Source organism: Oncorhynchus mykiss, chromosome 18, assembly GCF_013265735.2.
Source record: "Oncorhynchus mykiss isolate Arlee chromosome 18, USDA_OmykA_1.1, whole genome shotgun sequence".
NCBI classification, from domain to species: Eukaryota; Metazoa; Chordata; class Actinopteri; order Salmoniformes; family Salmonidae; genus Oncorhynchus; species Oncorhynchus mykiss.
The window spans coordinates 20,471,738-20,486,173 of NC_048582.1; the positions used below are offsets into that span (position 1 = coordinate 20,471,738).

General features: G+C 45.3%; 1 protein-coding gene across 4 annotated transcripts in view; it reads right to left on the bottom strand.

The window, feature by feature from the left end:
* LOC110495793 (xin actin-binding repeat-containing protein 2) overlaps nt 1-14,436 on the bottom strand; it is a 55,694-nt gene that overhangs the window by 3,556 nt on the left and 37,702 nt on the right. For all 4 annotated transcript variants that reach the window (XM_021571223.2, XM_021571222.2, XM_021571224.2 and 1 more), the window contains 4 exons: nt 13,719-13,811; nt 12,734-12,803; nt 12,273-12,376; nt 1,622-11,951 (listed from right to left, as the gene is read on the bottom strand). In XM_021571223.2, the coding sequence (XP_021426898.2) occupies nt 1,622-11,951; nt 12,273-12,376; nt 12,734-12,803; nt 13,719-13,811 (10,597 nt within the window). The remainder of the gene's footprint in view (nt 1-1,621; nt 11,952-12,272; nt 12,377-12,733; nt 12,804-13,718; nt 13,812-14,436) is intronic.

The following is a 14,436-nucleotide window of genomic DNA, read 5'->3' on the forward strand; positions in this document are numbered from 1 at the left end:
CCAATGACTGATGTGGTGTACTCCTCAATGCCATCAGAGGAATCCCAGAACATATTCCAGTCTGTGCTAGCAAAACAGTCCTGTAGCTTAGCAAAACAGTCCTGTAGCTTAGCTACAGTCCTGTAGCTTAGGTACTATTTAATGAAGCTGCCAGTTCAGGACTTGTGAGGCATCTGTTTCTCAAACTAGACACTCTAATGTACTTGTCCTCTTGCTCAGTTGTGCACCGGGGCCTCCCACTCTTCTTTCTATTCTGGTTAGAGACAGTTTGCGCTGTTCTCTGAAGGGAGTAGTACACAGCGTTGTACGAGATCTTCAGTTTCTTGGCAATTTCTCGCATGGAATAGCCTTCATTTCTCAGAACAAGAATAGACTGATGAGTTTCAGAAGAAAGTTCTTTGTTTTGAGCCTGTAATCTAACCCACAAACACTGATGCTCAAAATACTCAACTAGTCTAAAGAAGGCCAGTTGTATTGCTTCTTTAATCAGACCAACAGTTTTCAGCTGTGCTAACATGATTGCAAAAGAGGTTTCTAATGATCAATTAGCCCTTTAAAATGATAAACTTGGATTAGCTAACACAACGTGCCTATGTAGATATTCCATAAAACAATCTGCTGTTTCCAGCTACAATAGTCATTTACAACATTAACAATGTCTGCACTGTATTTCCGATCAATTTCGGGGCGGCAGGTAGCCTAGTGGTTAGAGTGTTGGACTCGAATCCCGAGCTGACAAGGTAAAAATCTGTTGTTCTGCCCAGTTAACCTACTGTTCTTAGGCCGTCTTTGAAAATAAGAATTTGTTATTAACTGACTTGCCTAGTTAAATTTAAAAAAGGATGTTAAATGGACAAAAAATTTGCTTTTCTTTTAAAAATAAGGACATTTCTAATTGACCCCAAACTTTTGAACAGTAGTGTATACTTAAGCAATAAGGCCTGAGGAGGTGTGGTATATGGCCAATATACCACGGCTAAGGGCTGTTCTTAAGCATGACACAACGTAGAGTGCCTGGACACAGCCCTTACCCGTGGTATATTGGCCATATATTACAAACCCTGAGGTGCCTTATTGCTATTATAAACTGGTTACCAACGTAATTAGAGCAGTTAAAACAAATGTTTTGTCATACCCTTGGTATACTGTCTGATGTACCATAGGTATTAGCCAATCAGCATTCAGGGCTCGAACCACCCAGTTTATAATTAGAAATATGCAACCACATCCTCACACAAGCATGAAAACATTAATCCATAACTTCCCATCGCTCCTTTTTGCAAAAATAGCTCTATACAGTATCTTAGGCATCAACAAAACAACCCCCCCCCCCCCGTAGACAAGCATATCATGAGGCACGCTCTTGCTGTGTTTTAATGCATTCTAAACAGACTGCCAGTACCCATTAGATTCATTATGCTTTAGAAGTGTTAGTGTCTGTCAGATAAGAATAAAGAAGAAGAACAACAAAGGGGAAATGCATAATTAAAAACAGTGCAGATGCAAAACGTTAATGCTGAATTTGAAGGCACTGTTAATATTTTTTACTTTCACACAAAAATATGTTAAACACACCATCACTCTCTATTAGTCTCCCCTCATGCTCCACACGTTGGTTTACCCGTCACGACAGTCTCCTGCTGGTGTGTTACGATCTGTGATGTCCTCTGTTCTGAGACACTGAATCCCAGATTCTGGAACACACTCTCTGTTTCGGCCCAGGACTGGTTGAAGCTCTTCAGTACGTCCTCTGTGGCGGCCTTCACAGGAACTGCCATCTCTTCAACCGTCCCTTTCACCACGTCGGCATAGGAGGGAGGGAGGGGGCGGGACATGTGGCTCTCAGAGTGCATGCTGGTCTCGCTCCTCACCCCGCTTGTTATGTTGCCAAATTCATCCATGCCAGAGAACTCCTCAGTGACGGACTTTGTTTCGGAATGCCCCGTCGGTTCGGCAGACTCTGATTCTCTCCTCTCTCTCTCCTCTTGTTTCTCTCTCACTTCTTTGAGAGCATTATGATCACCCAAGTCAAAGGCATTCTTGATGGCCTTGATGTTGAAGGCAGGTGTTTCATCAGTGTTTGGCGTTTTGGGGTCTGCCTCTGGATCTTCAGTGTCACTTCCCAGTCTATCTGTGATGATCATGGGATCTTTTCTGATGAACAGCTTTGGTTGTGGTGATTCAAATTGATTGACCAGCTTTGACAGGTCAAGCCTAGGGAGATCCTCTTTCATTATGTCTATATTCACACCCTCAGGAACTTCCTCTAGATCCTCTGGACCCAGGCGCTCCGGGATTTCAATGGGGTCCTTCCGCATGTATGTCCTGCTCACCTCTGCCTTCTGAGCTTCCTCAAAGAAGAACTTCTTGTCTCTGACAGTCATCATGGAGTCAACCATATCAGCCACATCCGGAGTCGTCGTCCCAGTCTCCATCTCCTGTGTCTGCATGTGGATCTCAGGTTCAATCAGCGCTGGGGAATCCTCTCTGTCAGAGGCTTGCTCTGTGGTCAGAAACTCAGGCATGGGTGTGGGAGGGGTCATGCCCCTAGAGAGCTTCGCAGTGGTGTCCTTCAACTTGGCTAGTTTCTCTGAGCTGCTCAAGGTGGGAGAGGGTGTGGCCCTACAGAACCGAGAGGTAGGGGTGCGGGGAGGGGGAGGTGGTGGGGTTGGGGTGGCACCAGACATGTATGACGGAGGAGGTGAGGGGGTCACCATGAGGGGTGAGTCTGTTCTCCTCACTGATTCAATGCTGATGAAGGTAGGTGAAGGTGTTCGCGTTGCAAGCATAGGAGAGGGAACTCTGGGATCAGGACCTTTTACTTCAGTCAGCTCTGGCTTTTTGCTCTCATGAGAGATCTTCTTCTCCTCAACCACTTTCTTATGGGTTTCGACTCTTGATGAGCCAATGCTTGTTTTAGATATCTTGGCTGTTGCTCCTCCAAATCCTTTATTTTCAGATGCTGGTGCAGGTGGTGGTGCAGGTGATGATGCAGGTGCTGGTTCTCTATCCTGTTTTGCCATGGCTGCCATTTGTCCTTCTAAGTTTACAAGTTTTGCTTGTGCTAGGTTTCTCACGTGGAAAATGATCTCTGTGAGCTTCTTCTTATTCTGCTGAACAGCAACCTGTGTTAAATCACGCTTTTCCTCCGCCCTCATCAACCAGACAGGGACCCCACTAAGTATTGTCCTCACTGAGTTTGAATCCATTTTCCCTGGATGAAGCTGCTTAATGTTAAATAGCAGCTTCTGTACCATTACACATTTCTCTGAATCTGTGCTCTCCACTGATTGAGCTGAGCTTTCCGCCATTGATTGAGCTGCTTCTGTCTGTGCTGCTGCCTTCCCTGCAATGTTCACGGAGACAGCCGTAGACTCTGCCTTCGACCTCTCCTGATGGTGCTGCATTTTGCTTACTTCTCCTTGTTGTTGGAAAGACTCGACCTGCTGCTTCTGTGTGCGAACCTGCTGTTCCTGTTTCTGGAAGCTCTGTTGAACTACTCTCTCATTAACAATCACTTGCTCCTGCTTCTGAATGTGCTGTTCCTGCATGCTCTGTTGACTATGGGAGACAGATATGTGGCAGTGCCCTGGAGCTTGAGCTACTGGCATAGGAACTAGCTTTGGCTCTTTGGGAAAAGGGACTTTAATGCCTTTCTGCTTTGCCTTTGTCGTCCTTTGGATCTCCAGCTTTGTTTCCTTGGCAGCTGCAGTTTTTTCAACCTCCTCAGCTTTCTCCTGTATCACATTCGTCGCCACCTTTACTTCCTTTTTTGCTGAGCTACTGGTGGCCGTCTGCGTGCTCTCCTGAACTACTCTGGTCTCACTCTTAGAAATAGTCTCCATACCCGTCACTGCTCGTTGCTCTTTTTCCACCACCTCGCTTTTCTCCTCCTTCTTCTCTGTCGGCAACTTCACAGTTCTCACCTTGAAATTTGGTGTCACTTTTGGAATTTTGATTTTGGTGGGCTGAGATGGATTTTTTTTCACTTTCTGTGTGAGAGAGGCGTCAGTATTATTTTCCTCCGCTGCTTCGTATGTGACGGCGGATTGGGATTGAAGATGTACATTTTCCTGGACAATGCTCTGAGTGGAGATGATAGACCGTGAGCTAGCATTCATACCACTCTGCTGCTCAGCTATTGAGGATGAAATCACATTAGCGCCAGAATGGACTTTAATGTGGGACTCATGGTGAGGGTGAGCAGCAGGGACTGAAACAGACTGATGCTCGCCAGTGGAAACAGCCTGATGTTTTCTGGAGGCAACAGATGAGGCGAGTTCTTTCCCAAAAGAGACCATAGAGGACTGATCAGTGGTAATATGTTTCTTATTTGAGGAAATATTTCCAGATCCAGAGGTTGATGTCTTTTCCCCCACTGAGATCAAAGGTTTGCTCAGGGGGATATGTGATGGAGCTTTCTTCATGGGCGGCTCTTGTGATGAAATGCATACTTTGCTTTTAAACTGAGTTTCCTCAGCCTGTGTTACCTCTGAGGTCACTTTTGACTGCTCTGTTTTGTGTGCAACTGAGTGTTGTTCACTTGCAACATTGGTTGAGCCCATCATTTGCATCATAGTAGTTGGAGGAGAGGTGGGAGATGTGACTCGTGAAGTGGCAGGAGTTGTGTCTTGTGACTTGTTTCTCTCAGCCTCCTCTCTCTGCACACGATACCTTTCCTCTGCAAGCATCAGTGGGGTTTTGAATTTACTGGCATACGGTTTAGGTTTTGCAACTGGGACAGGCTCTGCAGGTGGGGGTATTTTGATTGGAGGGATGAATACCTTTTTAGGTGGTCGTGGCAACTCTTCCTGTGGTGGTTTTGCCACTGGTATTGGTGAAGTGATTTTAGTCATGGACACTGTAAAATCAGATTGAACCTGTGTGTTGGTAGTATTTGTAGTTTCCACCTGTTTACAACCGATTTCACTCTTGACTTCCTTGACTACTGCTTCCTCTTTATGTTCTGTCTGAACTGTCATTGGCTGAGGAGGTGGAGGAGGCGGTGGTGGTACTGCTTGCTTTTTCTGCCATTTTGGTTTGACCAGTATTGGTTTCTTGGGTGGCTCAGATTTTGGGATTTTGAATAAAGGCCTAGCTTTAAATGGCTTTCCAGGTGGTGGTGTAGGCACTTGGTGTGGCATTGAGTTTAGCTCTTGCTGTGAGGGCGGTGGAGGAAGAAAGTCTTGCCCTGCCTCGGAGGGTGGGGGTGGCGGAGAAGGGAAAAAGTCAGGCTCCCCGCATTCTGCTGGGGGTGGAGGAGGTGGAGGCGGAAGGTCACTGTCCTGTCTCATAATCAGGGGACGGGATGTGGGAAACATTGGGCTATGGCATGACAGGGACATTGGGCTGCCTGCCACTGGTGAGGGCGGGGGAGGAAGAGACATCTCAGACTCAGAGGGTGGAGGCGGGGACGTGGGAGGAGGAGGGAAATGAATCTCAGGCGTCCCTTTCTTTATCATACCTTTTCTCTTCACGTCCAGGTTCCGGAAATTTGTATTCAGATTTTTGACGTTGTGTTTTTGTGAAACGGTCTTATGTTCTGTCACGGTTGTTTGCAACCGTTTCATTGTTTTTGTTTCCTGTGTTTGCTTTGAAACAATATTAGTTTGAGATGTGCTTTGTGTTTCTTTCATCACGTGTATGTCTGAGGCTGCTTCATTCTCAGTTATCTGATTCGTTGATGTATTGTCAGTCATCTGATTGGTCATGTTTTTCTTCTTTATGAAGATGGGTTTAGGGGGTGGTGGTATTCTCTGTTTCACAGCCTGTTTTTTAACATGTGTCTGCTGTGAGGACTCAGACATATTGACTGTTTTGACCTGTGTTGTCACGTTCATGTCTGAGACTTGTGTTTCTCTATGTGTTTCTTTCGTCACATTTATGTCTGAGACTGCTTTATTCTCAGTCATATGATTGGCTGATTTATTCACAATCATCTGATTGCCTGCTTTATTCTCAGTTATATGATTGGCTGATTTATTCACACTCATCTGATTGGATGCTTTATTCTCACTCATGTGATTGGCTGATTTATTTACAATCATCTGATTGGCTGCTTTATTCTCAGTCATGTGATTGGCTGATTTATTCACAATCATCTGATTGCCTGCTTTATTCCCAGTCATCTGATTGGCTGCTTTATTCACAGTCCTCTGATTGGCTGCTTTAATCTCTGTCATCTGATTAATTGATGTATTATCGGTCATCTGATTGGTCAGGTTTTTCTTCTTTATGATCATGTGCTTAGGAGGGGGTTGCATTTTCTGTTTTACACTCTGTGTCTGTTCTTTAACTTCAGTCTGTTCTTTTACATGTTCCTGCTGTGAGTCCTCCAAAATATTTACTGTTTGGACCTGTGTTGTCATAGAGTGTTCCTCTTGGGTGAGGGTCTTGCTACTCTTCACTGATTTGTTCTCGGTGTATGTCTCAGTGTGCTTTTGTGTGGTGTCCTGTGATTTACTGCTCTGACTCTGAGACAGGTTTTTCACAGCAGGAGCTAGATTGACTGTGACGTTCTCATTCTTAGCCACATCTGAGTATTCATGGTCCATCACTTGCTGTGTGGGTAATGGATTTTTCACATGAGCTCTAGGAGCTTTCCTGGGAGGATACTTTCGTACTTTCCGATTTGAATATTCTTTTCTCTGCATCAGATTCTTTATGGCTCCTTTAACATCTCCCTTTATCACCTCCTCCTTCTCCATCTGTGATTGCTCCTCATCCTGGTCCTGCCCCTGCCCTTCGTATAGGCATTTTATGGAGGTCTTCACATCTCCCTCAGTGCTTCCCCTGCGTTGCATTCGGGGGGATGTGGATGGTTCTAGTAACAGCTGTATTGTGCCTCTCACGTCCCCCTGTTCACTCACTTGGTGCTGGTAAAGCTTTTTTTCACTCGAGGCCTCATGCAAACCCTTCAGCGCAATATGAATGTCTCCCTTTACAATCTCCTCCTTTTCCATCTCTTTCACTGCCTGCTTAGCCTCTTCTAGTGATTTCAAGGTGCCTTTGATATCGCCGGGCACTAAATCCTCAACAATTACCTCAGTCTTGGTGGTCGCCGACTTCTCTAATGATTGGAGGGCTCCTCGAATATCACCTCGGACAATTTCTGGCTTTTCCATTTCCTTGGCTTGGTTTTGAGCCTCCTCCAAAGACCTCAGAGTGGTGTGCAGGTCCCCTTTCACCACTTCCTCTTTCTCTATCACAACTCTCTTGCTAATAGTTTTGGTCAGTGAGTCCAGGGCCGCCCTCAGATCTCCCTTGACAATTTCCTCTTTCTGCAGGTTGTCCAGCAAGAGAGCAGGTTCCATCATGAACACCTTCACTGTGTTGTTGACATCACCAGGGACAATATCGTCCTCAGCTACTGTGCGTTCAATCTGCTGTTGATTCTTCCTTAGTGTCATTTTGGTTTCCATAACGTCGCCGCCAATGATACGTTCCTTCTGCGCCTGTTCTTGTTCCTCATTAGGTTCAAACTGGAGTTGTTTGAGGTAATCCAGTGCCCCAGATTCAATACAGGTGGAGTAAAAGCTAACGTTACCCCTCTCTGTGTCTTCCACCCTTATCCTTTTAGATTCCTCTGACCCTGGGTTGGACAAGAGACTGTGAAGGGTCCTACTGACATTGCCTTTGATGATATCCTCCTTCTCAATGCCACCACCGTCTTCCTTATTGAGGAGGGAGTATATAGTCATTCGCACATCTCCCTTTTCATCTTCTTGAATCAGAATTCCACGTTTTGAGGAGCCCTCCTCCTTCAATAGGTTGTTGATGGCCTCTTGAATGTCGCCTCTGAGGATTTCCTCCTTCTCAACATTGAATCCCTTTTCTTGGTTGAATAGCTGTTTTACTGTTGTGTTGATGTTGCCTCTCTCGTCCTGGTCTATGACTATCCCTTTCTCTGTCATTTCTCGTCTGTTTAGGAGGTTCATCATGATATTGTTCAGATCCCCTCTGATCACCTCCTCCTTCTGGATTTCTGGAGCATCTTGGTTCAAGAGTCTATATTTTGCCATTCTGACATCTCCTATCTCATCCGTCTCAATGAGAATCCCTTGTGAGTCAACCATTTTCTGACAATACAGCTCTTCAAGGGTCTCTTTGATGCTCTTCCCCATTATTTCAGTTCTTTCTACACTGTTCTCATTAAATTTGGTTAAAGGAGTGGTTTCAAAAAGCCATGTTGTTGTCTTTACATCTGCTTGTGGGATCTCCTCCCGGGTGACAACAGTCTCTGTTCCGTCTGACTCTTTAATGCTGTCAAGCGGCTGTTTTTCAAAGAGCCACACAGACTGTTTGACATCTCCTTTCATCACTTCTTCTTTTGTCACGGTCTCCATTTCATCATATTCTGAGCCCTCGCCATGGATCTTATCTATGCTGTGTGTTTCAAACATCCACGAGGCAGTCCTGACGTCCCCTTTTTGGATCTCACTCACGCTAACAGTTCTAACATACTTCTGGGACAGTTCATCTGTCTCAAAAAGGTGTTTGTTTGTCTTCACATCACCACCCTGGATATCTTCAACTGTTTTAGTCAACACTTTCATGTCCTCAGCGATTTCATCAAGAGGTTGTGTTTCGAACCTCCACCTGGCCGTGCTGACATCACCTTTCTGGACGTCCTCCTCAGTGACAGATTTGATGACATAGACGTCGTCTGTGTCCCTTATTGAATCCAGAGGTTTTGTCTCAAATAACCACCGTGCCCCCACCACATCTCCGCTCATGATTTCTTCCTTTGTCATAGTGGTAACTTCATGGTAGTGGCCCTCTTTGTCACAGATTGCATACAGTGGCTGATTTTCAAACATCATGGTGTAGCTTTTCACATCCCCTTTCTCTATATCATCCCTGGTGATGCCCTGGAGTTTTGACATCTCAGTCTCGGTGGACTCCTCTTGGATTTTATCGAGAGAGTAAGTCTCAAAAACGAAGCGTCCTTGACCAACGTTTCCTCCCAGCACATCGGTTACGGTGCGAGTGTCCTTGGCTCCCTCTGTAACCTCACAGATAGTGTCTATAGGTTGGTTTTCAAAAAGCCACATGTTGTTCACTACATTTCCTTTCTGAATTTCCTCCGCCGTAAGGGTCTTCAGCTTATGCATCGTTTCAGCTGAGGTTGAGGTCATGATGTCTGAAGACCTATTCTGGAAGAGAAACTTCATCCTAGACACATCTCCAGACTGGACATCAATCTTAGTCACCCTCCTGAAGGCACCACTCTCCTCCCCTGTGAGGTTCTCCAGGTTCTCTGTCTCAAAGAGGAAGCGAGCGTGATGCACATCTTTGCCTTGGACGTCCTCTTGTTTGACAGTGCAGGTTTTGAGAACGGTCTCCGATTCGGACTCGGAATGGTCACAGATGTTATCGAGGTTCTGAGTCTCAAAGAGCCATGTGCATGTTTTGACGTCCCCTTTGTTGACCTCCTCAACCTCAGTCTCATTCCTCACCTTATCTGCTTTCTCATACAGATTATCCATTGGTTGAGTCTCGAACAGCCACCTGCAGGTTTTCACATCACCCTTCTCAATTTCAACACTCTCCTTTGTCTTAGTTTCATCTTCTTCAGTGTTGCTAAAATGTTTAATACCATCGAGGGGTTGAGTTTCAAATAACCACTTGGCAGTCTTGACATCGCCCGATTCAATCTCCTCCTTTGATATACCTTTTATAATCTGGAATTTATTGATACTTTCCTCAAACTCATCGATAGGATGTGTTTCAAACATCCACCTGCAGCTGCGAACATCTCCTTTTACTATCTCCTCACGTCGCACGGTTTTCACCTCGTGGTAGTGTCCCTCGCTGTCTTGCATGGCATACATCGGGGTGGATTCAAAAATAACTTTGTTTGATTTCACAGACCCACTAGTAACACCTTCAACTTGGATTCTCTGTGCCCCCTCACATCTGCTTAAATCCAAGGTTTCAAATCTTTCCTTGTGATTTGTGACGTCGCCCTTATCAAGTTCTTCAAGGTTTATAGTGCGTGTCATTTCCTTCTTCTCCTCCCTTATGTTTTCAAGTGGTTGACTTTCAAAAACCCACTTCTGATGTCTAACATCACCCTTCTCCTCCTCGGACGCGACCATCTTCTGAAGTTTCCCTACTTCAGCCAGATCCTTCAGGTTCTCTATTGGCACTGTCTCGAACAGATGTTTTGCTGATCGGACATCACCTCCTACAATCTCCTCTGAGGGTAAAGGTCTGGCATTGGCATTGTCTTTCAGAGTATCCATCTGCTGTGTCTCGAAAACCAAGCAGTGCTTCCGCACATCTGCTCCAATAATCTCCTCCTTTTGCCGGATGCTTTGCCATTCCTCGTCTTTAATGGAGTCCAGTGTCTTTGTCTCGAACAGCCACCTCCCCCGGTTCACGCCTCCCTGGGAGTTGTCCTCCATGGAGACTCCACAGATCAGCTTCACCTTGGCAGGGTCTTTGTTGATCATGTCCAGAGGCTGGGTCTCAAAGAGCCAGCGGGAGGTCTTCACGTCTCCTTTCTCCATCTCCTCCCTGCGGATGGCGGTGATCTCCAGTATATTTCCAGAGTCGCCCCTGATGACACACATGGGCTGGGTCTCAAACATCCGTGTGGTTGTCTTCACTTCCCCTTTGATCTCCTCAAGCTCTGACTTCAGGTTCAAGAAGTGGCTCTCCTCAATGGTCTCTGTGTGGCTGAGGGAATCCAAGTGTTGAGTTTCAAACAGATACCTGGCCGTTTTCACGTCCCCTCCTGTGATATCTTTAGTGAAGACAACCTCCAAGGCTTGCTCATCCTCCTGGTAGAATTTATTCAGACAATCCAGTGGCTGGGTCTCGAAAAGATAGGTGGCTGTTCGTACATCTCCTCTCGCTAGCTCGGTCAATTTTCCTGTCTGTACAGTGGATTCTGGGGTGTCTGCACGCAGCGCATCCATGGGCTGGGTCTCAAACATCCATGCTGTGTATTTGACATCACTTCCTGCAATGATTTCCTGCTCAGCAATGTTCTTCACTTCATCATCCTCATCTGGGGTGTCATCTTTAATGGTATCCAGCGGCTTATTCTCAAACATCCAGCGCATGGACTGCACCTCCCCTTTAAGGATCTCATCCCACTCCAGGTAATCTCCCTCAGGGCTCATACATTCATCCCCACCACTGTTCTCAAACACATAACAAGCCTGCTGGACTTCCCCGGTCATCTCATCTTCACTATCCAGCTGTGACTGCTCGATCTCCGTGACGTCGGTGAAGTAATCCTTCTCCATGGTCCTCCGAACCTCTGGGTGCATGTGCTTGTACAGGCGCTTCAGCTCATTGAGGTTCCTCTGCTTGGAGTACTGCTCTTTGTTGAAGATGTATCTCTGTTGGCCAGCCTGCTCCTGAGGCGGGAGAGAGTCACAGCACTCAGGGACCTCCTGGGGCAGTAGTTCAGTGGGTGGAGGAGGGAAGTGCTCCATGGTCTCATAATCCATGGATGAGGCTGAGGCAGCGGTAGAGGAAGAGACAGCCATTGTCCTGATATTGGATGAGGCAGCGGTAGAGGAAGAGACAGCCCCTGTCCTCATATTGGATGAGGCTAAGGCAGGGGTAGAGGAAGAGACAGCCCCTGTCCTGATATTGGATGAGACTGAGGCAGCGGTAGATGAAGAGACAACCCCTGTCCTCATATTGGATGAGGCTAAGGCAGGGGTAGAGGAAGAGACAGCCCCTGTCCTGATATTGGATGAGGCTGAGGCAGCGGTAGATGAAGAGACAGCCCCTGTCCTGATATTGGATGAGGCTGAGGCAGCGGTAGATGAAGAGACAACCCCTGTCCTCATAGTGGATGAGATTTCATAGCTCGTTGCTGCTGAAGCCCTGGATGACTGTTTCACAGTGGACAAACTTTCATAGCTAGCTGCTGCTGAGGAGGACTGGTTTACCGGTGCCCATTGAAACTGGTTATAATCCAGATCAATCTATGGTTTTATGATTGATGGAAAGAAGGACAGTGGTACTTGCAGTCAGAATATGAAGTGATAGAGAAATGGAAAAGAGGACAGTATAGCAGAATAACCCATCGAGTAGATTTAAGCAGATAATGACATCTCTGAATATGTTTGTTTTTACACAAAATAATAACAACTGTCATAAGTTTGTGCTTTTTAAGCTCATCCCATTCTCACGTCATCCAATGTACTCAGTACTCAAAGTGAATTCCCCTGCTTTGATGTTGATATCATGGCATCGTCTATAGACACACTATAATGGCCACGTAGATAAACAGACTGCATCATTACCTTAATTTGCTTGCCCGGCGTGGCCTGTTCGATCGTCTTCTCATACTGCTGCTTCAAAGCCTGAGTGGAGACCTTTGGTAAGTCCTCTCCTCCTATGACCTTAACTGAAATAGAAACAGGAAGCAGTTGTCTCATTAAACGAGTCTCAGTTTGAAGCCCAGTTGGTTTGGAGGAAACTAAAATTGTGTCTTTAAAACCTACCATTTCCAATTCCGAAAGTGGCATCGATTACCCTATTCCCAGTTGCAATATTTTTTTTACCTTCCTATGCCTTGATTTAATTTGCAGCCATGCACTGAATTTCTGATAGAAAATCATCTGCAACACAATTAAATTCCGCACCTCATCTGTAATTTTGGCTTGGAGAATAATCCTTTTCAAAAGGCATTACTATACAGCATACACTCTAGGCTGTGATCAAAAAAGCCAAACATTCAAATATGAATAGTATTATAAGCTACCTGTTTCATCATAATGGTTTTCATAACTGGAGGCCGCGTTGCTTTGTTGAACTCTTTGATCATGAGTCACCTGTAATGAGATGGAGGCAAGCGGTGAGCACAATAGGCAATTCTTCAAATTGATTTCCTTCACACACAGACAACAGAAAGGGTGTGTAAGTGGAATAAATTCACAATGAAAACAGAATTTGTCTTACCACGTAAGGTTAATTTAGCCCTGCATTTATATATATATATTTTTTAACTTTACTCTGTGTAGGAATACTTTGGAAAACAAATAAAGTGACATGAGAAACAAAAAGTGTTACAATTTGTCACGCCCTGGCCATAGAGAGGTTTTTATTCTCTATTTTGGTTAGGCCAGGGTGTGACTAGGGTGGGCATTCTATGTTCATGTTTCTATGTTTTCTATTTCTTTGTGTTTGGCCAGGTATGGTTCTCAATCAGGGACAGCTGTCTATCGTTGTCTCTGATTGGGAATCATACTTAGATAGCTCCCCCCCCCCCCCCTTCAGTGTGGGATCTTGTTCTTTCGGTTGTGTGCAGGTAGTTGGCACAACGAAGCTGTTCGGTGGTTGTATTCTTTGTTTTGTTTTTCCTAAAAGTGTCACTTCATTATTCAATTATGTGGAACTCAAAGAACACTGCGCCTTGGTCTCATCCTTCCGACGACACCCGTTGCACAATTATTAACGTACACTTAATTATAGATGTTGGGGCAGGTGCGGGGACAGCTAACATATTGAGTAGATGTGCACTAAAATGATGGGAAGCGGCCTAGCAGGCTCCGGGATGGGCTCAATATGCGTTTGTGAGAAATAGGCTTAGTTTGAGACTGCACAGTTGCAGGGTTAAGGGTCCAACTGAATATAAAGACTAATTAAAAAATATATATATATATGAGAGAGAAGTTGAGTAATGATCTGAATTAATTGGTAAATACCAGGTAAGTAATGTATTGTAATAAAGCATGAGTGTGTAATACCTCCTGGTCATGGAAGTAGGCCACTTGCTGAGTGGTGGGAATGACCTCTCTGACACTGCTCCTCACTGTCACCTCCTGTGAGCTGGACACCTCCTGTCAGAAAGACCACACACAGACCGTTCACACACTAGGCCTACATATTTATGATTCACAAACACAAATGTCTCCAGATGCCGGTGGGTGTGGTTTAGGCCGGTTCTGTTTTACATGGGTACTTTAGATGAGGGTGGCATACAGTATTTTGTCACAAACCCGCTCGACTGGCGTCTGTTCCTGTCGCTGACAGGTTGCAAGCAACACACTCGCACGCAAACACTTTAACACACACACATTGTAGCTAGCAGTCACAAACACACAGCAGTATTGTGTTTCCCCCTGACAGCAGACCATATTTAGCAGCAGGAGGGGAAAAATATGAATGTTCAGAGAGCAAAGCTTACTGGAAAATCCATCTGTTGTACATAATACATTATTTCCTGTCAATTGCAGAGCTCTCCCCGTGAGAATAGTAATGCCAGAATTCTATTAGACAGTAACTTAAGGAGAGAGTGAGTGACAAATAGAGGTGGAAAATCTCTGAAGTAAAATGAAAATACACCAAATGCACCTCAAATAGGTTTTTAGAAATGGAATACTTGTAATTGGACTTTCTCTCCCTGGCATTGTACCTCGGCCGTCATTGAAAATAAGAATTTGTTCTTAACTGACTTGCCTAGTT